General features: G+C 39.5%; 1 protein-coding gene across 1 annotated transcript in view; it reads right to left on the bottom strand.

Annotated features, from left to right (window-relative positions):
* Positions 1 to 23,471, bottom strand: part of Cpne8 (copine 8) — a 214,695-nt gene that overhangs the window by 190,094 nt on the left and 1,130 nt on the right. The window contains exon 2 of the mRNA XM_010629775.2: positions 23,373 to 23,428. Coding sequence (XP_010628077.1) covers positions 23,373 to 23,428 — 56 coding nt within the window. The remainder of the gene's footprint in view (positions 1 to 23,372; positions 23,429 to 23,471) is intronic.

Raw genomic sequence — 23,471 nt, 5'->3', positions numbered from 1 at the left:
ACCAAAAAAAAAAAAAAAAAAAAGCATAAACCTTTTACACATTCACTATGGTGAGGTGTTTTATTGTGGGAAACAGAAAAACAGCATTTGAGGCCTTTGCCCTAATAAGTAATCCATTAACTGAAAAAACCTGAATGTAACATTGTCACTAGAATTATAAATGAGCCCCGTGTCATCAGGCCCCTGCTATTGGCATTGTTATTACCTTATGGACATGAATTAGGAAACTGTATTTACATACATTTTCTTAAATTCACCAAATAGTTTAAAATGTTTTTTTAATAAAGGCAAGGAAAAAACATTTTTGGAGCAACTAAAAGGAAATTCACTCAAACTTTCAGAAGTGATTAGAATGTAACATTTGATTCTTTCTGATTCATTTATCTAATTTTATTTATTTGAATAGACATTATCTCTGGGAATTTAGTAAACATATTTAAGAAAAAAATATTTTCCTCAAAACTGCAATTGTTATAGCAAAGTGTGACAGACTGTACATGGGCAAAAAGTAGGATTAGAAATTAAAAAATGAAATAGTGTAAGGCTCAAACTTACTAAAAAGCCAAAGTCATCTAGAATCTAAAATACCAAGTAATTCTAAAGGATAGGGTCAGTGAGAAGTACTTAACAACATTATCTGGCTTTCAGGAAAGTAAGAATCGACTTTCAGAGTTGAAGTTGTGCAAACACACTAAAAATCCATCTCAAAAACTTTTTCTGATAACCTGAGCACACAGGTAGGACTTTATCATGAATGACAGGTATGCTTTACAAATGCTGGGAATGAAAGGAACTTCAAATTATTTTCAGTTTTTCACTGAAATTATCCCAAGCATTTACTTATTGAGACTGTTGGGCTGAAAAGACCAGAGTTAAAAATTTGCATCGATGAATTTGGTCTGGACTCCAAAAGAAATCTGAAGGGAACAATAAATGACAGTGAAACTTTTTTGTATTTTGTCTGAGGTATTCAATTGTAATTGATACTCTTGGATATTATTTAGAAAGAAAACCATGCTGGGCCAGGGATGTAGCTCAGTGGCACCAGGCCTGCCTGGCAAGCACAAGAGTCCTGAGTTTGATCCCTGCTACTGGAAAAAGGAAAAAAAGAAAACCAGGTTTTGTTGGATTCTAACAAGGCTGGAGCTCCGGTAGACCTGACATTAACGTATCTACTCATTTGAAGACATGTAGGGATTCAGGTGGTTCAAATTTTTACAAACAGGTAAAGAATCTCTGATTCCATCTGGGGAAGAGAAGACATCTGTTTCCAAATTATAATCTGAGAGCAAGGTATGGATCTTCTTAAAAGCCTAAATTTTGGATGAAACTAAGTATGTTATCTTTTTCTTATCTTATAGCTCCTGTATTCCCTACCTTAATGGGTCAACTGTGGGAGGCAAAATAATGGTCATTTAAACATAACAGGTTCTAATTTCTGGTATCTATAACCACAGCTTCAATTGGCAGGGGACGCAGCTGTAAGCCTGAAACAAAGAGACTACTCAGGTTATCGGGGTGTGTCCTAAGTGCAAAAGCGGAAGGCATGGGGTTTGGACTCTAGGAGAGGAGTTCAGGTGGTGAGATTTGTAGATTCCAGCCTTAAAGATTAGAGCTGTAAGGCCACAAACCAAGTCATGCCAGCAGCCACCCGAAGTTGGGTTCTCCATTGGAGCCTCCAGAGGGGCACCAAGCCTACCAACATCATGATTTCATCCCAGGGATACTGACTTAGGACTTCAGACCTGCAGAATTGTGAAAAAAATAAGTGTACATTCCTTTAAATTAATATGTGTGTCCATTTGTATATTAGTGCTTACAAGAGCTTGCAGGGCTGGAGGAAGACTGCACATGCTCTGAATCAGATTTAATGGAGGACAGAAATTTACAAGATTGGTCAACAGTGGTTGCCCACGGAGTCAAATGTAAGAGTCAAATATCTGTCCCCACGCTAGAGATGAGAAGGATCTACCTGGCAGGCAGCTGAGAATCCACAGCAGGAGGCCAAAGGACCCCCAAAGGAGGGAAGGCCGGAGGACGGATCTGCAGGGAGGTCAAAGGACAGGCAGGTCGAAAGGCAAGCACTAGCAGCTGAAGAGTCTGTACACAAAGCTGGGAGATCATGCCCAAGGCGAAGGTGAAGAGTGGAGCCCCTCTGAAGAGAACAGCAGCCATCCTTGATGACAGCAAGGGCCGGAGCCCCTCCTAAAAGTGCAGCCAGAGCTCCTCTGAGGAAAATCAGATGCGAGGAAACTCTTCTAAGAACAATCAGCTGAAGACCTTCCCTCCCACTCTTTTATACTGTTCCTCCTACAACAATCTTCCTTCAAGTGGGCCAGAACCACGCTGACTCAGGTCACCTGGGCATTCCCACACAGGGAGACAATTAATCGATTAACCGCCAGTTTGTAATAACAGCTACAGACTACAACACCAGCACTGACCAACTACTCTTCCAAACAACACTCATCAGGGTCATCTCCCTTTTTTGCTTTTTCAATCCTAAAGCTTCTACCACCTTGGCCTCTACTTCCACTCTCCCAGTTCATTCATCAAGACGCCTCCAAGAGAATCCTCTCTCCACAAAACAACTGAATAAATGAATCTCTGGCATAAAACTCATCACTTATAGAAACCCTGAACTTGCACATAGCCCTGGGCACCTGCCACATTTGGGCCCCGGGTTATGTCTCCAGGGGCACTGTTATCTATATTTTCTCACAAACTTTATTACAGACCTGACTGATTTTCTGAAGTTTCTCACACTATACCTGCCTCACTCTTCTATGCTTACATTTTACCTACAACATTCTCTTTCCTCATCAACCTGCTTCTACTTCTTCTCTCCACTGCTGTTGCCTGGACATGCAGAACTTATTTGCCTCTCTCTTGGCCCCAACATACTCAACCGAGACTTGTATCACAAAATCCACTCCTCCTACTATGCATTTAGTGGGCCAAGGGCCAGGCTCAGTACTCAGTATTTCAAATACACTATTCAGTCCAACCCTCCTCCTAACTCTAATAGTATTAGTTATCAGAATCCATTTTCCAGATGAGATCACAAAATCAGAGAGGTGGTAGGGGTGGGGGAAAAAAGAAGAGGGAAGATCTATCATGTACAGGTGCACATTCCTTATGATAAGTGTCATCATTGTGTATATCTAAAATGTGCCAATAAGGGTATTGTTTCAAAGATACTGGAACAAAATCAGAGGGTAAGTAGCAAAAGTCACAGAAATAGTGTGCAAGCTGCATTTTTTGCAAAATTGTTATTACTTTTTAATTTTGATTTTAATATTTGATGTCTTTATTGCTTATATTGACTGTTTTTATTGAGAAGAAAATGCAATGAGCTGCAAAGTACCTCATTATTTAGCATCGTTTTGGAAGTTCTAAAGTTCAGGATATAAAATAAAGACAATACTGAAAGTTAAATAATCTTGAAAATTTAATTTTATACTAGAAAAATTTAGAACTAATAAAAGCTTATAAAATAATAAGATAATTCAGTAAAATAACTGGAATTATGATGACTACATAAAGATCAGTAATTTTCCTAGGTATTGACTGTTGATAATTGTTTCATCCAATCTGGGCTTTTTGGTTGTATCTATTGCCTTCAATTGATGAAGTATTCAGGGCTGGTGGGTCTCTTTCACTGCAATCTCACTCTCAAATGTTATGCTGCCATGAAAGCAAGTCTCAGAGCAAAGAGTGCCAGAGAGATGAACATTCACGAGCAAGCAGTCCCCAAAACAATCACACAATATTATCTACGAATTTAATCAACTTCCAGCTTTCTGTCTTTTCAGGCACTCCAAAAAGCACCTTCAAAGAAATGTGACAATATTCTGGTAGCAAGATTTACTAGAGTTTCTGCTTGGATTGGTGCAGAGAATTCTCTAAGCTTTCTGTACCCATAGCCTAAGAATTCTCTAGCATAAGACTCACTCTAAACACCATGGGACTTGCTAAGCAGGAACATCCTCTTCCACCAGGGGTGGTTGGCATAACATGGCAGTGATCCCACCAGGTTAAAACAGAGCTGAACACTTCCTATCACGGCTTAGAAACACTGTAGTCATCCTAAAATCACAGTGCAGGTGGGCTGGCAGGTCAGAGCCTCAGTGGGCAAAGACAAAGACCTCTGAGATACCCACTATTTATTTGGTGAACATTATAATTGGAGAGAGCACTGGACGACTCAGTGGGTGGCGGTAACCCTATGTTTCTGAGGATCTCAGGTCAATGACAATCTTATGTTGATAAGAGCAGTAAGGAGAGTAGTAGGTAGGATGAGACAGTATGCTAATAAAGAATTTGTCCTTCCCCCTGGGTGAAACCTTTCTCTTTTTTTATTACTACTCAGTTCTCAAAGAACCAGGGAGTATTCAGCTGATGTAACCTTGGGCATTAAAGTATTACAGGACCACTGAAGCCTCAATTTGTGACCAGAGGCAAAACCAAGTTAGGTCTCTGAATGCCACAGCTGGCTCTCAGGCAAGAAGACATTGGGACTTAGTCCTAATCATAATTCAATTATGAAACTATTATTCTCCAAAATTATATAGAATGGCTCCTGACAAAACACAGCATACGTGGGAAGATCTGGTTGTAGAATGTTTCAGGCAGATGGCATAACAAGGGCAGAGGCCCTGAGAAAAGAGAACATGAGAGTCAAAGGACAGTAAGAGTTATAGAGAGCGAGCTCTTAAAACAATAGTAAAACACAATTTTATGGTGAAATCTTGTGAATGTTGTTAGAGAGTTAAATTTCTGAAGAGGATGGATTGCGTAGTTTCTAAAAACTAGATATCAGGGCCGGGGATTTAGTTCATGGTTCAGCCATCTGCCTTACAAGCATAAGATTCTGAGTTTGATCTCCAGTAGCAAAAAAATAAAAATAAAAGCTATCTATCTATTTTACTAATATCTAGCAGGCTGTGGAAAACCTGAAATTCCCATACAACTTAGGTATAACCTCTATCTTGGTGAATTTCTCAGAGTGTAAAATCATTTATCAAAATGGAAATGTATATTCCACTTGATGTGCCCATTCATTTTATGAAATATTGTCTAGGATGTCAAACACAGAACTAAAAAAGACAAATACACAATGACATTCTTATCATATATTTATATATTTCATACAAGGTGCTAGAAAATAATTATAACTCTGTTGCTCATAATTGAGAAAACATGAAAGAAACTAGTCATCAAATGAAGACTCAATAGAAAGATTAGGGTCCAATGGAATGAGTAACATGAACAATTTAAATAAAAATTTAGCATCAAAAAGGAAGCGCAGTACAATCATTATGGTCATAGTTTCTTCATGGGCTGCCTAGATAATCTCAATTTTTCCATGCTTCATTTTATAATTTGTTTTTTTAAAAAAGTATAGTGGGAAGTAAGCAGAATATGTAGCAATTGATGTAAGTCTAAGGCTCACAAGCTTGGTAGGTAATTCTGCTCTGCCAAGTCCCTGTACAGCACCTCCAGGAAATTTAAAAAGGTCAAAGAGCCTCTTTGAAAAATTAAAAAGGAACACTCGTAATTTCTTTATGAAAGTTACTACTGGCCCCAGCTTGGGTCCAATGGAAAGAAAACACACAACAGGCCGCTGAGTGAAATGTCTCCCTAGAGAAGGTGGAACTTACACAGCAAAATCAGATTCAAAGACAAGGCCTCCATCCAATCCAGAAACTGGAACTATGCAGTGTATACCACAGGGGGAAAAAAATCTTGCAATATAATGGATTTATAGAACCAACAACGCCCAGAGAACTTCGACAGAGGAGGAATCCTGACTGAGATCACCTTGGAAGACCACAGAGAGCCACAAATACCCTGTAAATCAAGAGAAAGTCACACATGAGGCAACAGACAAGGCTGCTGGGACAGTGTACACCAGATCGTATGCCAGGCTCTGCAGTGAAGAGCCAGACATCACAGGGCTTCCCAGGGGAACTGCCAAATGCAACACTGTAACATCAGCAGCTAGGGCCACCTGAGGCAGAAACAGAGAAAGGATTGCTGAGATCAGAGCAAAAGTCAGTCACTTACCTGGAGAAGCACTCACCGGGCAGAGGGCACCCAGCCAGCTACAGTAAGGCTGGGTTCAGATATTAACATCTGCAGTGGAATTCCAACAACAGTTAAAAAAAAAAAAAAAAAAAAAACTAAAAAAAAAAAAAGGCCTACACTTCCCTGTTACTAAAGTCATCCTAACATAACTTGGAATGGAAATGTGCTTTCTATGTCCAGATAAAGGCACAGGGAAATATCTGGCTGGCACGTTCTACTACTGGGCAGGGAAGCCAAAGGGGATTTATATTTTCTTTTGTTCTTCTCTACAGGGCTCGGCTTGGATTTTTATACATTTTTTACAACGATCGTGTAGCATTTCTCGAAAATTTTTAATGTGATCCACTGCTTCTCAACTATTTCAGTTGAATGCCAGTATAAAAAAATGAGGATTCCTTGCTAAGTGCTATTGATAGTACATCATTCAATCCTCATAGCAAGCATATGGGAAGGAACTCTTGAGTCTCATTTACAAACAAAAGCAAAGAGAGATTAATTTTCTGAGTTCTCGTATTTGGTAACACATGGAGCTGCAGTTGACAACCAGATATTTCTAGCTTTGAATCCCTATTCTGGTTCTTAATACATTCCCCTAATTATGTTACAACACTTAAGATTATGTGTCATCATTTCTCTCAATCCCTATTCCTGCGCATTCTGAAGTAGTAACCGTATTTCAACTCACTAACGGCTAGGAGAGAAATGAGCTTCCACGTATTTTACACAATTAGCTAGCTTAGTAGTATCCTAGAGTCAATGCCTGATGCACGTCTGGCCCAAGAAACGAGTGCACAAATCAGTCCACAAATCACCGCGAAGGGAAAATCTGAAGGCTTCACCAACACCTAATAGCAGCTCAGATGTTTTTGCCTTCCGGGTACTTCCAGATATGTTGATTATATGCCTAGGCTTCCTAACTTTTTGTTTCTTTATTAGCTGTTGAGCAATATGTTGTTTCCACTGGGGGCATCTTTAGGCTCAACATAGTAACACGGCAAAAGAAAAATGTTATATGCAGTATTGTCTTAAGTAAACTACCTTGCAGACTGGGCTATCAATTTGCAGACTATGCCAAAGGAATAAAAATATGCATATAAAGGTAGGGCTAGATTGGCAGGGGTCATTTCTTTTTTCTTCTCTTTCAAATTTTAAACAGTATCTTTCGTGATTTGTTTGAATCACTGAATAATTCAAATGTACCCCATAGCAATCTGAGCGTTCCAAACTAAACCCAGTTTAAGGAGGAAATAATCTGCAGTGAGAATTTGTGTATAAGCAAAAATGATCAGCTAAGAGAGGAAGACTGAAAATAATTTCCTAATATATGTCCATTACCCTCATCACAGATGATTAGATCAGAAATAAGTCTCTGACTCAAAAGCACTTAACTAGGTAAAATCATTCAATAAATAATAAAACAATAAAAAAACTCAGTTGTAACTATGAATGCACGCTATATACAGTTCTGAAAATCCTCAAATGGAACAATAAAAGAGTCATAGGCCATTGCTTAGCAGTGTATTTTTTAAAATTTTTATTTATTTTTATTTTATTTTATTATTACTTTTTAATTAATTTATTTATTTGCAGTAGTGGGGATTGAACTCAGGACCTTGTGCTTGCAAGGTAGGTGCGGCGCTACTGAGCTAAGCCCCCAGCCCATGCAGTGTCTCCTTCTTCCTACCTTTATAACAATTGATTTTTTTCCCAAATAAATTCACAACACACTCCTTCCTGTCTTTATATCTTATAGTCATGGTCCCCATTCACCCTAGAGCAACGATGGAGAACCTTTCAGAGGTTTCCATGATAACAAACAGCCAGCTGTAGTGTGCACACCATAGGTTCACTACCTCTGCTCTAGATGCACTCCTTTCCTTTCTTCAACTATATAGGAAGGTGGAAGTGCAAGTACTAAGTATGCTCTATACACAAGACACTGAACTAGAAATGAGATGTGCTATACAGGAAAGTAAGAAAGGTCCTGTCCTGTGTGAATTTATAATCATTGTTTGATGCATTTTCAAATGTTTACTCTATAAGCACTAAGTTACTGAGTGGCAGAAAAAGGAATTGGTGTTAGAGACTGTACTATGAACGTATGGGCTTTGGGCCCTATATTATTTATATTCCATTAAGGGGACAGATTTGTAAATAAAAATGTGCAATACACTGTGGGCTGTGCATAATAAATTCCTTATAGTTTAGATTCAAGAAAGAGGAGTAGCTGATTCCACCAGAGCTTTCAGTAAAAAAGTCTGCATAGTGAGAAGGATGCTTGAGCTACCAGCAGAGCTCATCAGGTAAGGCAACAATGTGAGACATAAGACAGAAGACAGAAGCGAGGTGTTACAGATGTGTCTAGATGTGGTCATAGGTGGGTATTTCAGAGATGACTGAACCTAGAGTGTGTGATGCTGACACTAAGGGTGTGTGGTTACTAAATTAGATTACCAATTGGCTTGGCATAGTTCTGGGAGTGGAAAACGCGAAGGCCCTGCCTGGGTGTGACTCTGCCTGCCTTAAGGGCCTGGTTAGAATATAAGGGACAAAGAGAGGGCTGCTGTGGTCGCTTGCTGCTTGGCTACTTTGCTGCTTTTTGCCTTCTGCCTGCCATGAATTGTTTCTCCTCTGTGATGCCCCTCTGCCATGCCACCACCCCACTTGGGAGCCAGACAAATATGAAATGAAACCTCTCCAAACTGTGAGCTACAATACATCTTTCCTCCTTTAACTTTGGAGATCTGGTATTTTGTCTTAGCAACAAGAAAAGTAACTAAGATATAAGGTGTGTATATCATGGGTCTCCCAGGAAATGCAAGAAATCCGAAGTGGCTTGGGTTTTACAAGCAAGTGTGAATTGGTCAATGAAGAGGAGAGAGAAGAGGGACATGAAGAGAAGCTAAGGCTGAAAAGTTGGGTCAGGGTTGGGAAGATCCTTATTATATAGGCAGTTAAAGAGTTCTACACAGAGTCATAGCATGATGGGCTCTGCCCTTTTTGAGTGGGCCTCTACCAATCTGGTATACAAGATTCTTGACAGGGCAGGGAAAATGGTCAGGCAAGATGAGAGGATGGAAGAGGCATGGAAATTCTACCCTGGTTTCTTAAGGGTCAGACTGGCCTGGACCCAGTGAGCAGAATAGGGAGTCATGTTAAAGAGATGATAAGAAAGTAGAAGAGAAAGGAAGTAAAGGCTTGAAGCTCAACAGACAGACACTTTACTAGTGTGGTGGAGACACAGAGAAAATATGGAGAGGATTAGTCATCATCTCCTATATTAGGGTAATTCACCAAAAGGTGAAGCAAAGTGACTTTATAAGTTTAGTTTTTCCTAATATTTATAGTTGGAGCCATTAATAAGTTTTGTGCCTCTGAAAGATTTGATACAATCAAGCATGACAACATTTTAGGCTAAATATAATCAATTTAGCACTTGGATACTTCAGCTTAGAAGCACTTAAGAAATTACTTAAAATAATCCAACAAAACTTTACAGGCTGACATAAGTAAGAAATGACATGATTTATGGTTAGTGTCTTACCTAAGTAAACATGTTTATTTTCCAACTGTGCCTCTGGAAACAAGCTATGTTTTTATTTTTCCATTTTCTCCTTCCGTCTTCTCACTCTTGAGACCTTATTTTGTTGTTAGATTTCAGCTTTTTTCTAAAATTTTTCTCTTTGAACTTCATGGCACAAAATTAAAGTTGTTGGACCAAAGGATCAGGATCTGGGGAAAGCACATTAGTATAAAACTAACCTTGTTCTCTGGAGGCCTGCCCATCTGACAGCTCTCCGTAACTGAGATTATACCCAAGTGATAGCTGCATGTACGGTGGTGCTTCATCAGTTCACCAAGTATATATCAGAAATGGTTTTCTTCAAGACAAAATTTATATGGGACATATATGCTCACTTACTTTACTACTTAGATATACAGGGTATCACACATGAAAATTTTGTTTATTCTCCTTTTTTGCCTACTATTCACCTTACATTAGATAAGCAAAACATCTCTCTGTATCAAGAATGTGTTATCTCCACTCCTAAAATTTGCTTTGATCTGCTTGGAGACAATGAAAGCTAATTCAAAATTACCAATCTGTCTCTCATTTGTTCACAAATAAAACTTTGTAGAACATTATATAAACTGAATAAGATTGAATAATTTTTATTAAATGATACTGGTACAGTCAGACATTTAAATGTCTATGTATACTCTGTACAAAGTAGTATTTTTAGGGATACAGACATACTCAAAATCACAGATAACCAGATTTATTTTCCCAATCTGTTCATCAGCAAGTATTTACTATTGAAAATCTTCATGTGCATAGTGCAGTTAGACTTTATAATAATCAATGATAAAACAAAAGAGCTGGTTCAAAACTTGGCTGAGATAGACATGTAAAAGTCTAAATAATTTTAAGTCAGAATGAAATAAAAATACAAAAAAGGTGATGTGGGAGCTCAAAGAAAGAAACAACTCATGATCATTATACGAATTTAGTAATAATATCACAAATTATTGTTATGGCTTGTGTCTAGATGTCCCCCCAGAGCTTCATGAGGTCACAGGTGGCATTTTTTTTCACAGTGACTGGATCTAGAGTGTATGATGCTGGAACTGATTTATGGAGCAGTGCCAGGATCAAGGGCACTAGGATTAAGGGTGTGAGTGCTGCCCACCCTAAGTAATCTGGATAAGATCAAAGTGGCAGGAAGACTGTGTTAAGGTTCCCTTGTAGCTTTGCTGTCTTCCTCAACCATGAACTGCCATGTCCACCCTGCCTTGGAGCCAGCCGACTATGGACTGAAACCCCTACAAACTGTGAGCCAAACAAACCCTTTCCTCTTTTCATTTTGGGTGTTAGGTATTTTGTCTCGGCAATGAGAAAAGTAACTAAGACCACTATGGATTCAACCTTAACAACCAGCCAAGGATAGACAGAAATATGGAAAACACTCAGACTCTAAGAAAGAATCAATAACAGGGGACAGTGAAAATACACATCATAATTTTTTAAATTAGCAAGTACTATCCTTCACTTGGGCTGACTGTCCATGTCTGAGATGGAGAGGTTTGGCTGGCCATGATGAGAAAACATACCCTGAACATCACATTAAGAGTACTTAGACTTGGGGCCAGGGATTTAGCTCAGTGGTTCCACCATCTACCTTGCCAGCTCAAAGTCCTGAGTTCGATACCAGGTACAAAAAAAAAAAAAAAAAAAAAAAAAAAAAAAAAAAAAAAAAAAAAAAAAAAAAAAAAAAAAAAAAAAAAAAAAAAAAAAAAAAAAAAAAAAAAAAAAAAAAAAAAAAAAAAAAAAAAAAAAGTACTTGAACTTTGTGCTGTAAACAAGGGGAACACTGAAAGTTTCTGCAAAAGGAAAATCAGACCATTTAATATTTGTCTAGAAAGCTAACTATAGAAAACACAAAAAAATGAAACAACTTGATTTTAGAGTCACAGAGAATATCTTAAAAGTCTGGGTAAAAATGACTACTTCCTAAACCAAGGTAGTAGCAGAAATGAAAAGGAGATGACACACAGGACCTTAACAAGAACAAGCTGAAAATGAAATACAGTAAGTCAAGCATTATAAAGACAGACAACTAACAGAACTCATGTCACACACTATGGTTTACTTTATCGCTAAAGTCAATTTTTCCACTAAGCCCTGATACTGCTCAGGATCATCCAGACAGGATGTCAGGCAGCCAACACTCAGCAGCGCCTTGAGCACACAAGACTGAACCCATTTTCCCTCTCTGTTATAAGCTCACTATTGGTCACAGAGACATAAACGACAAAAGCTGGTTAACATACTACAAAAGCAAACTTCAGGAAAGAAACAGATACTCATTAATTTCAAGGACTGTTCATTTCTGGAATAAACAAAGCCAGCTATAGCCTCCAGTTAGAGAGGGGGGAGAGGGAGAGAAAGAGAGAGAGAAACTAGAACAGTGACAGCAGAACTTAACATTCCTTTAGAAGGACTAAGAGATAACAAGTACTCAGAATTAGAAATAATCTACTATAAAATCCTTTAGAAAATTCTGAGACCCTAGAACTGGGACCTATATTTTCTAACTTTAATTTGGTCACACAAAGGCTTAAAAGCCTAGGTGTACAAAATCATGTGAAATATTCAACCAAGTCATGCTGGGACAGGGAAAATTAAGATCTCCTAGGTATATGTTAATAGTATATTTTCCACATTACTTTTTCTTCACTTCTTTCTCTTTAAAAAAGAACCTCAAAGATAACAAATAATTTTCTATAATCCTAGAGCCAGTCATTAATATAGTATCTATTATTTTGAAAGTTATTCTTATTACTAATAGTAAATCACTATCATTTTGATACACCAGAGGGATTGGTTATTTAGCAGACATTCTGAGATAAATGCTCTGAAAGGTGGAAACAGCTTTTGTTTGTTTTCTTTGACATGTTATCAGTACCTGATTTAGCTTGTTAGCAAATGGCCCTTGATGATCACAAGACTTCCTGGAGTTAGGGGGCTGTTTAAATTTTATTTCAATGTCCTGCCTCTCCCATCATAGAACTATTATGTTCCAGGTGACATCACAGATCATCCAGGTCACAAACAAAGCTTTTCTTTAGGAACCAAGACCCTGAGAAGTGGTATGATTATCAAAAGCTACGGAGCTAGTCAGAAACAGAACGAAATCTCAGCGATCTTGCATTACACTTTCCTTAAAGGAGGAGGATTACATAAATTAATTCCAATGACAAAATGACTTAAGTGAAGCAAAGAGATTGACACTATTTAATTTAAATTATACCACAAATCTTGAGCTCAAAATCAATCATCTTTTAAGTTCTACATTTCAAACTCCTCTCAGCAAATATTTTTAAATTCACTAATTTAAATTACTGATTAAGAGACAAGTTCACTAATAACAAAATATTGATTGTGCCTCCATTTCCCAAAGTATACAAAGAGGTCTGGGATGAAACCACTGGCATAAAAATCAATTGTAATCAACTTTCAAATATCTCTGTTCCTACAATTCACTTCAAAGCTGAGATACCACGATAAGTCAGATTACAAGCTAAATCCAAAATAGCAGGTAATTATGCTAGATGAGCAAACAAAATTATTGGCCTGGTGTGCTTCTAAAGTCTCTCTAAGCCTTCCTCACTTGCTTTTAACCTAGCACTTGCTCATACACTTTGCTTGCAAATACAAAACCTAAAAATCTACGGAAAACACTAATCAAGAATGACCGCGTGCTTTTCAATTAGCTAGGAAACCGCAAATAATGTGAAATTCCCTTTTCAGGAGTACATTTAACTAGCAGAGGTTTGTAGGAGCGTCCTGAAGGTTGTATGAATTTAGGTGATAGAGCATCAAGGCTCTTCAGGCTGTGAGAAACAATTTCGTTTCTCAAAATGATTATAAAGTCACTATTATGCTAACAAGGCTGAGAAACGTCTTGGTTTCAAATATGGCAATTATAATCATATCTGGTTCATTACTCCTCTGACATTTGAGTAATGCTTAATAAAATTAATGTGTTGCTTGTTAGTTATTTTACATATATGCATATATAAAGAGAGCGGGCAAGCAAGCAGATAATTACCAAGGTAAAGAATATTGACTTTTACAAACTCACGTTATAATTCAAGTAGTTCAAAATAACGGGCTGACATTTTCAATGTCTATGTAATTATTTTATTTATGTAGAATTCTAAGTAAAGGGCAATCCCAGCCATAAGTATTATGAAAAAGCTAGCAAGGAAAATGGTGATTTCTCCATTATTAAGAAAGCAGTGGGCTGAAAATGATACGGCCCAACATCAATTCTCAACTCTACTGGCAAACTGGAATGCCACACAGTCGATTCAGTTCTCTTTAGCTTTCGTTTTCCAGTCCCATCACCTTGCTCCAGTACTTAGTTCTCACCTCATCTTGCTGCTGCTTTCTAAATACTCCTCTCGGTACTTAAGAATCACTACTTGGAAACTAAACACCAAATCACTGTATTAAAGTTTACACCACTCTTTAAAACTGCTCTACTCATTGTTTTCACCAATAAAGGACAGAAAAAACACACCAAAAAACACCCAATTCCCCAGTCTCGGAGAACTGTTTCCTTTGTGGCAGTGTTGACATTATCTGTTGAAACTGTGTCTCCCCTCTTTGTGGTTTTAGTTAGGTACTAAAACACTGACATGGATTGGAAAGAGCTTCCCGCCTTGGAGCGTGAATTTCCAAAAAATATGGAAGCCTGACAGAATATGGATAATAGTCCAAAACATGTGTTTAGGAGTTAGACATACATAGGGGTTAATAACACAATTGTGCCGTTCACTACATGTGCAACTCAGACAAAATTATTTAACTCCTCAACTTTAATTTCCTCACCTGTAAAATGGGACATAATATCACTGTTTTACACAGTTGTAAGGCCTGAGAGAATTAATTTGGACTAATGCTTTATATATTATCTGAGAGTGTTAAGATATTTACTTTAATTTCAATAAAATATATAGTAAATGCCCAAAGCTTTCACTTTTATTTGCTTCATTACCACAGCTTATATTTGAATTCCTTTCCTGTCTAATATGTAGACGTATTTCCCAGGGACCATCAATAATATTTTGATTCTCCAGAAAAACACCTGATGATTCTTACAGAATGTTTCGGAGCATTATCCTTCACAGATAAACTTGACAAAATATTCACATTTGGGAAAAGAATCTGGTAGCAAATGTTCCCAGCTGGAGAGGCATATCAGGCAGGGAATATCAGCCACTAAGACCAGGGATCTTGCAAATACATTTTATTTTATTTCTGGTAATAAGTGCTTGTCCTGTTTCAGCCTGTGTATCACCTACTCCAATCTCTGATTTATTACATCCAACAAGTAAATGCTTTCTTACATACTGGCCCACTGATTTTATTCATCAGACAAAAGAATGTTGTTTCTTGGTCCTAAAACATTGTTATCATGGTAGACTACCTGTTATATCCTACTGGTTCCACGTGTCTGACTGTCTGTGTTAGCAGGGGTGGCACTTTGGGGTTTATCTTAGTTATTTTTATCCTTGCTGAGACAACAATACCTGACCCTCAAAGTTAAAGGGGAAAGGTTTATTTGGCTCAGTTTATAAAGGTTTCAGTCCATAATCAGCTAGCTCTAAGGCAGGGCGGACATAGCAGAGGGGAAACAGTGTATGGCTGAGGAAGACAGCAGAAACAAGGGAATCTTATCGGAGTCTCCCTGCGCCTACTTAGGGTATACTCATAACTTTAATCCTAGAAACCCTGATCCTAGCATTGCACCACAAATGAAATCCCAGCATCACAAACGCTAGATCCAGCCACCTGTGAAGAAGCCGCACCTGACTACACTAGGCTTTGGGGGGGCCCATCTAGACACAAGCCATAACTCTCCTGCCCCTGGCCCCCCAAAGACTCATGCACATCCCTTTATACAAAAGGCATTTAATCCTTCCCTGCGAGTTGCTAAACTCTAACAGTTTCAGCATTCCTGAAAAGTCCAAGTCCCAAGACTCCTCTGAGATTTAAAGTAGACTCTTGGCTGCAAGCCCCTGTACAAATGAAAAGACAGTTAAACAATTCCAACTTACAATGGTACGAGGAACATATTTCCATCCAAAAGCTACAGGCAGGGAGATAAAAAGGAATGGGAGCAAAGCAAGACCATTAAATCCCACAGTTCCCCTTCTAGCATCCTCAGCAAGTGGTGAACTACAAAGTGCTTGAATGGTTCTGCCCAGAAGCTCTTCCAGAGTTTGTAGCTCCCATGACTTCTCTCTCTGACTAGCTTTGCTCACTCCTTACAGCTTTCCTCAGACTATCCATTTTCCTGGCTTCTCCAACTTTCTGAGGTTGCCACTGTACCTTCGGCTTCACACAGCTTCACACACTGTCCTCTCAGGGGTGCACTACTGGCCTCCCAGGCCTTCTTCTGAAATCTGGGTGGAAGCCTTGCTGACCCCACAACTCTTGCATTCTGCATGTGCCTAAAACCAGTCCACATAGATGTTGCCAATGTCTGCCGCCAGCTAGAGCAGTAGCCAGTCTTCCTTCTCTCTCGGCGGTGGGGTCCAGTGCCTATGAACCAAATCCCAAGGGACAACTGTCCTAGGCCACCGCCATTCTGGAACACGGTGCTCTGGGGATTTCTTCTCAAAGCAAAGTCTTCCACTTTTGCAACTTTGAGGCTGAAAGGGGTAGAGTCCTGCTGTTTCTTCAGGCCATCTTTTCTATTCTCCCACTCCTTCTCAAGAATCAAGATCTTTGCTCTAGCTTTGCAGGCCTCAACTTACCAGGGCTTCCTTTCTGGCCAAACTCACAATGTTTTAAATCATTCTGCGGGGCTTTTTGCTCTTAATTCTCAACATAAATCTGGCTAAAAGCACCCAAAAGTACACATGTCAACGCCTCAACATTAGACTGACTTGAAATTTCTTCGACCTGATTAACTAGTCCACTGCCCCTAACTTCAGTCTCAGGCAGTCTCTGGACAGAAGAAAAATGCAGACAAACTTTCTGCCAAGGAATAGCACACATTGCCTGGAGTCCAACAGTCAGTGCAGTCCTTCTTTCCAGCAGCAACCTCCCGCACCTGGTCTTTACCAGCTTTTCAGTCCTCTGACCCAAATGTCCTATACAGTACAACCTAAAGTACTCCAGCTCTACCTTTTCAGCCAGCTACTCCAACCCTTTCCAAACTCTTCCCACAAGCCATCCCAAAGGCTCCTGAACCACAAGTCAGGTACAGTCAGAGCAAAGCCCCCACTTCCCTGGTACCAAATTCCCTATTAGTTACTTTGCTGTCATTGCTGAGACCAAATATGTGACACCCAAAGTTACAGAGGGAAGGTTTATTTAAAAGCTCACAGGGTTTTTTTGTTTGTTTGTTTGTTTTGGTACTGGGGATCAAACTCGGGACCTTGTGCTTGCAAAGCAGGCGGTAGCACCACTGAGCTAAACCCCCAGCTCCAAAAGCTCACAGTTTTTAAAGGTTTTGCTTCATAGTTGGCTGGCTCCAAGGCATAGTGGCAAAGGTCAGAGGGGCATTGCAGAGAAGAAACAGTTCATTTGTAGGCAGAAGACATCAAAAGCAGCAAGGGATCTTAACAGTGTCTTCCTGTCTTATCCAGACTACTTAGGGTGGGCAGCACTCACACCCTTAATCCTACTGGCCTAGCATCACACCATGAATCAATTCCAGCTTCATACACTCTGAATCCCACCACCTCCAAATAAAGCCCCACCTCATTCACATGAGTCTTTGGGGGACATCAAACCATAGACACAAACCATAACAGGGGTAGAATCTTAGAAATTGACATCATGTTCAAATACACACTGCATTGCCCACCATTTCTTCTATTCCCCCCTCTACATTCAATGACCCAGCTCAGATAATAAAGCACTGTCTTTAACATACTATCTTTATAATTGCCATCATGTTTCTTTGACTCTCTAAATTAACTGTAATTTCTTCTATGTTGCTTGTATGCACTAAAATGCATGAAACTAAGATTTTAAAAAAAGCATTCAGTGCTTTTCTGAAACAGCCACTGTGCTGAACCCTAGAGAACTTATTTCATCTACTCATCCCAAGAACCTTGAAGTTGGTTTATAGATCATTTCTGTATTAAAGATTAGAAAATGAGATTCCAAAAGTTGAAATAAGTCACACAAAATAATATTCCAAACAAGGATAAAAATGCAATTTAAAGACATCTGCCTGACTTGGAAGTCCATTTTCTTCCTACTGTACTCCTCTGCCCCATATTCTCATTAATCTCTAACGGCAAATTTCTGGAGGAATAAAAGCATTTAGAAAGGTGCAGCCAGTAGTCTAAGTTTCATTCAGGTTCTGTAAAGGGAAACAGGGAAAATAATCAAAACAAGCTACTATAAGCCCCTTGAGAAGACAGCTTAAGAATAACGTCAACTCTAGAAAAACATCTCCACCAAAATATCAGAGATGCTGGTAAATGATTATGAATAACAATACTCAGTGTTAACACTGTTTTAAACACCACCTTTCCAAATAAAATTTAGAAGATAAGGGCTGAGGATTTTGCTCAGTGGCACCACACCTGCCTCACAAGCACAAGGTCCTAAGTTCGATCCCTGATGCAAAACAATAAATTTAGAAGACATGTTAAGAAAATGTAGTATGCCAATAAAATACTATTCAAACATGGAAGACTGTGTTCTCAAAAACTACTGACAATAACATATTCATGATATAATGTTCTTATAACAGTAATATAATGTAATTATATTCTAGATTATACATAACTATTAACATAATACTATGTTATATTGTATATATTATCTTTGTACCATAGAGAGCTATAAGTGTGATGCTATAAATGAAACATGAATTCATTTGTTCATAGTTTGATGGAAGAATGAATGGTTTTTATTTTTGCCATATAGCCTTCTGTAATTATTGAATCCTTACTTAATGTAAGGAGCAGCAACTAAATGCTTGTGTACCTCCAAAATTCATACAATGAAATCCTAACCACAGTGTGATAGCATTAGGAGGTGAAGCTTTGGGAGATCATTACATCATGAGGGTAGAGCCTCCATCAATGTGATCAGTGCCCTTAAAAAAGGGATCCCAAAGGCTGGGGATTTAGCTCAATGGTGCCTCCGCCTTCCTTGCAAGTACAAGGTCCCGAGTTCAATCCCAGTACCAAATTTTTTTTTTTAAAGAAGGGACTCCAGAAGAGCTCTCTCACTCTCTTTCCTCCATATGACGTACATCAAGAAGTCTGCAGACTGCAACCTGGGAGAGGACCCTCACCAGCACTGGACAGTGTTGACACCCTGATCTCCAACCTTCAGTCTCCACAACTGAAAAACAAATGTGTTATTCCTAAGATACTCAGTCCAAAGTGCTATGTTATAGAAACTCGAGCTAAGATAAGCAGCAATAATTTTTGTATAAAAATATTTTACTGGTATCAAAGATAATGTAGCTGAATATACCATCTAATAGAAACATATAGTGCTTTTTACTGTAAACTCCACAGAGCCACCTGATTCCCACAAAATGCTTTTTAAGTATAGTTAACAAGCCATCTCAAGCCCATGTAAGCCAGCTCCAGCACACCATCAAAAAGCATCCTCTCAATACCTTAGTAGATAGAATATTGCTAAGCCGGATCCAGAATCTACAGTTCCAAAGCCATTTACTCATTAAACCAATTGGTTAAAAATTTAAGAGTGTGGTAGTGCATGCTGTAATCCCCCCACTCAGGGAGACTGAGGCAGGAGGTTCACAAGTTCAAGCCGAGCCTAGGCAACTTAGTGAGACCCTATCACAAAAGATTAAAAAAAAAAAGAAAAAAGAAAGAAAAAGACTGGAGATGTAGCTCACTGAAAAGGCACTAGGTCCAATCCAATCCCCAGTATCGCCAACAAATAAAAAAAAAAATTAGTGTATATAACCATCACATGATGAACTTGTTAAAAACCAGATTCCAAGGTCCCACTGCCAGAGATTTTGTTTCAATAGCTCTCCTACAGGACCCAGGAGTCTATATTTTTAACACACACATATACACGATGATTCCATGACAACGCAGATGAACATGAAAGAGAGAGAAGAGGATACAGGAATCACAGATCATAGCAGATCTACAATACTAATACAGATAGGATCAGTGGAGAAAGTAGTTTAGTTAGCTAGCTTATGAGTAAGCCAGCTAGCTAGTGGAAGGGCCTGAGAGTGCGGTGACCAGCCTTACTTACACAAATTAAGAATAGGCACCCCTGCCTTAGGATTTTTGAGGTTCTTATAAAATAACTAGTTCTAAAATGCCAGTTTACTGTAAACACTGTGTGAAAGAACACAGCTTGAGAGCCTGAGTCCTAATTGGTCATTTGAAATCCAGAGCCGCCTGTGATAGATGATCACTAAACAACCAAGCAATTACTGTGCTCTGCTTGTCTATAATTAGCTCTAGCCACCCCTCGCAGACACTCCACTAGGGACCCCTTCTGGAAATCCAGGAGCTATTCATCTTCCCTTGATTTCGAATAAAAACTCCCCTAACCTCCTTCGCTTCAGGATTTCATTCCTTGGCACCCATGGAACCACAGGGCCTGGTTCACACACGGTACACACGGTATCACCAGCAGCTTTGGGAACCAAGACAAACCCAGCTTCGGAAAGTCCATGAGGGAAGATGATGCTTGACCCGCCTCATGAAGAAGGGTCACGATGTAGTCAAGAAGAGGAAGGGAAGGGCAGAGGGGATGCTCAAGAGAGAGGAAAGAGCACGTGCACAGACAGTTACACGGGCACAAAGTTTAGCTGTGTGACCATGGCACATGGTTTGGGACTTCTTATGCCGGTTTTCTAGCCATGCTTTTCTGGCATTCATCTTGGCATGGAGTAAGCACGCAGTCTGAAATGAACGTAGTCACAGAGTTCATGTGAAGTTTGACAAGGGACAAGGCAAAAAAGACGAACCAGGTCCAGCTTTTCAGAATGCCCAGCATGAAGTAGAGATTCATTAAGTTTCCACTTTCTTCTACTTTAGTGTTTAAAATAATGATTCTCACACTGACCAGATCATTACTATGTATACAAGGGTACATATTTGATAACTAACATGATGCAATGCTCTCCCTGCTTTTATAATCAATAATAAAATAAACCAGAGAAAAAACGGGTAACAATGAATTATTTTCCCATTAGTTTTACCTTATTCCATATTATTCTGTTTTCAGAATAAAATGGTAATGTTATTTCATCTTTCTAAAGTTATGTCAGTTCAGCTTTGGGGCAAATTCAGTTAATTAACTTAAAAATCTACAACCAGTTTTAATAAGGAACAGTGAATGCCTGTATAAGTAGATAATGGGTAGAACAGGAGGCCAAGCAAAGGTCGTGGCTCTGCCTAAGTACAACTAGAAAAGTGAAACTGATAGCCAGTGCAAAACCTCTCCTGTAAACCCCCATTACCCTAGTCCAAGCCAAGACTACCCATCTTGTGTCTGCTAGAGCCTATCTCCTTTCTGAAATATATTCCAAGCACTCTCTTCCACAGTGATCTCTTTCCAGCTCATGCATGAGCCCCAACTTTGGGTGTAGTCCTAGGTTACCATACCTTATGTAATGTTTATCTGTCAACCAGATTTTACATTTTCAGAGAAAAGAACTTAGACTGCGTATCTCATGGAGCATGGCATAACTCTAGACACACAAAAGACACCCAGACACTTGGTAAGTGAATGGAATTATATTTAGCAGCTAGCTTCAGTTGTTGATCCCTCTCACCTACCCCTCCAAGGGAGATGAAGCTTTTAATAACAGAGGATTGGCTGTGAAAGAAGGTTATCAAAAGGTATCCTCCGATGCAACTGCTTTTGAAGTACAAAGAATCATCAGTGGTCTGATACAGGAAGGCAAGGGAATCCCTTATTCTGCCTGCCCATAGTAAGACAGAGAGGTCCATGACTGTGCCTTGTTGCTAAGCAAAATCTACTCAAACATGCTAGGAAACAAGGAGGTCCAAGAAGAGAAAACAGGTATCTCCGTGCTGCTTTTGTCCTTCCTTAGCCAGTTTACTAAAGTTCAAACAGAGACTATCACAGAATTCTGGAACTGAATCAAATAATACATTTATTCAACAAATGCTACTTTCAATGTGGTAACAGCTATCACTTTTGAGACTATTCTTTTGTGTCCTGAATTGTGAAAGCACTTTTCCCCACCCATTTTATTAAACCCTGCTAACACTCTAGATAAAGTAAATATCATAACTATCCTCACTTTTAGAGATGAGAGAAACTTAAGCTACATAAGAACTAAGTCCAAGTTAACAAAAGTAAGTTGCAAGGCCAGAATCTGTACCCAGGTCTCTGACAGCAAAGCCCACTATGCCACGTGCTATACAACATCCAATTCTCTAGAGTATAAAAATAAAAAGAACCCACTTTAAGGTACTAATATGGGAACCTTAAGTATGTTTCAGTTTGCCAAAAGGTGCTTTCTCCATCAACCTGAGCTGGAAGTACAGTGAAGTCAGACAAGAGCAAGTCAAATAACGGACTCTGCACTGGTGGTCTATGCACAGACACTTGAAAGTACTTGAATTTTCTTTCAAAATATTTTTCCCGTTTGAAAACGTAAAAAACAACATGCAAAAATAAGGAATAACAGTGGCTGGAGAAGATCATTTCCAGGGCCGGAGGTGGCCAGCTCAAACAAACCAGCTTAAGCCAAGTAAGTCCAGAATCACAGCGAACAAGCCCCAAACGGAGAGGGAGCCAAGTGAATACCCTAGGATAGAATGATTAGCTGCGGTACACTTTCCCATTGTCCCCACTGTCCCTCACCACCTTCCTTCAAGTTAATTCTGCACAAGGTCACTTACCCTTCAGACACTGCAAGGGGTCAGGCAGAGGGTAGGCATTCTAGAAAAGGGCTGTGACCCGAAGGCTTTGGGCTAGACACTGTCTGCATACGTCTTCCAGCAGCCAGAGCCAGTTTCCAGGAAAAGAAGAATGGTCTAGAAATTATCTAAAGAGTTTTCTGTACAGCTTCACCTGTCCTATTGACAAAGAAATCGTGGGCAGCACTAAAAGCAGTGACCCTAATAAGACAAGAGCTGAATGTGAGCTGTCATCAGGACTGATATTCTCAGTCTGGTATGACACAGACTTGTGGACAGTTGAAGATTATCCCTGTCCTCACATAATACAGCTACCGGGAGTGCTGGTGGTTAAATTTCCATGAAAAATAATCATTCCTTCGGCTTTTCTCTCAATCTTGTGAGAACGCAGAAATCTAGGTTGATAGCATTTTAAAGTTCAGGGCCTATTTATACGGAAGCTTACCTGGGTGTACTAGATTTCTTTAAGGCAAGTTTCGCCAAGGAAAGGGAGTGGAGGATTTGAGGGTATTCAGAACAATCTTAGGGCAAAAACTGCTAAATGAGGAGAGAGAAGGGAGTTATGCACACAATGGAGCAGGCTCCGGAGTGAGTACAATTCGAGAATCCTCCATCTCCTCCTTTTACCCCTGCAGTTTACCGAAATCTGCCCATCTTCTGAGAATCTTGTGCAATACAGCAGTTCCGCTACTGACCCACTGGATGCCAGAAAGAGGAAGGTGGAAATTACGGTCGTTGGGCAGGACGGGAGTCGGGCCAGCCCCGGAATGTGTGTGTCTGCCCGCGGAGAGTCGTGACCTCCGAGCCTAGGAAAGGAAGGCAGGGACCCCCCCGCAGGGCTGTACCTAGGGCGCCTGGGAGACGGCTCTCCCGGGCGGGCAGCGCGGGGCCGGGTGCGCGGCTGGGGAGGAGTTAATCTTTGTCATTTGTTGATGTTCTACCTT

This window comes from Fukomys damarensis, unplaced genomic scaffold (assembly GCF_012274545.1).
Source record: "Fukomys damarensis isolate Sample0158 unplaced genomic scaffold, DMR_v1.0_HiC HiC_scaffold_15, whole genome shotgun sequence".
NCBI lineage: Eukaryota > Metazoa > Chordata > Mammalia > Rodentia > Bathyergidae > Fukomys > Fukomys damarensis.
The sequence above is the reverse complement of the archived record's forward strand: the minus strand, read 5'-3'. Positions and strand labels throughout refer to the sequence as shown.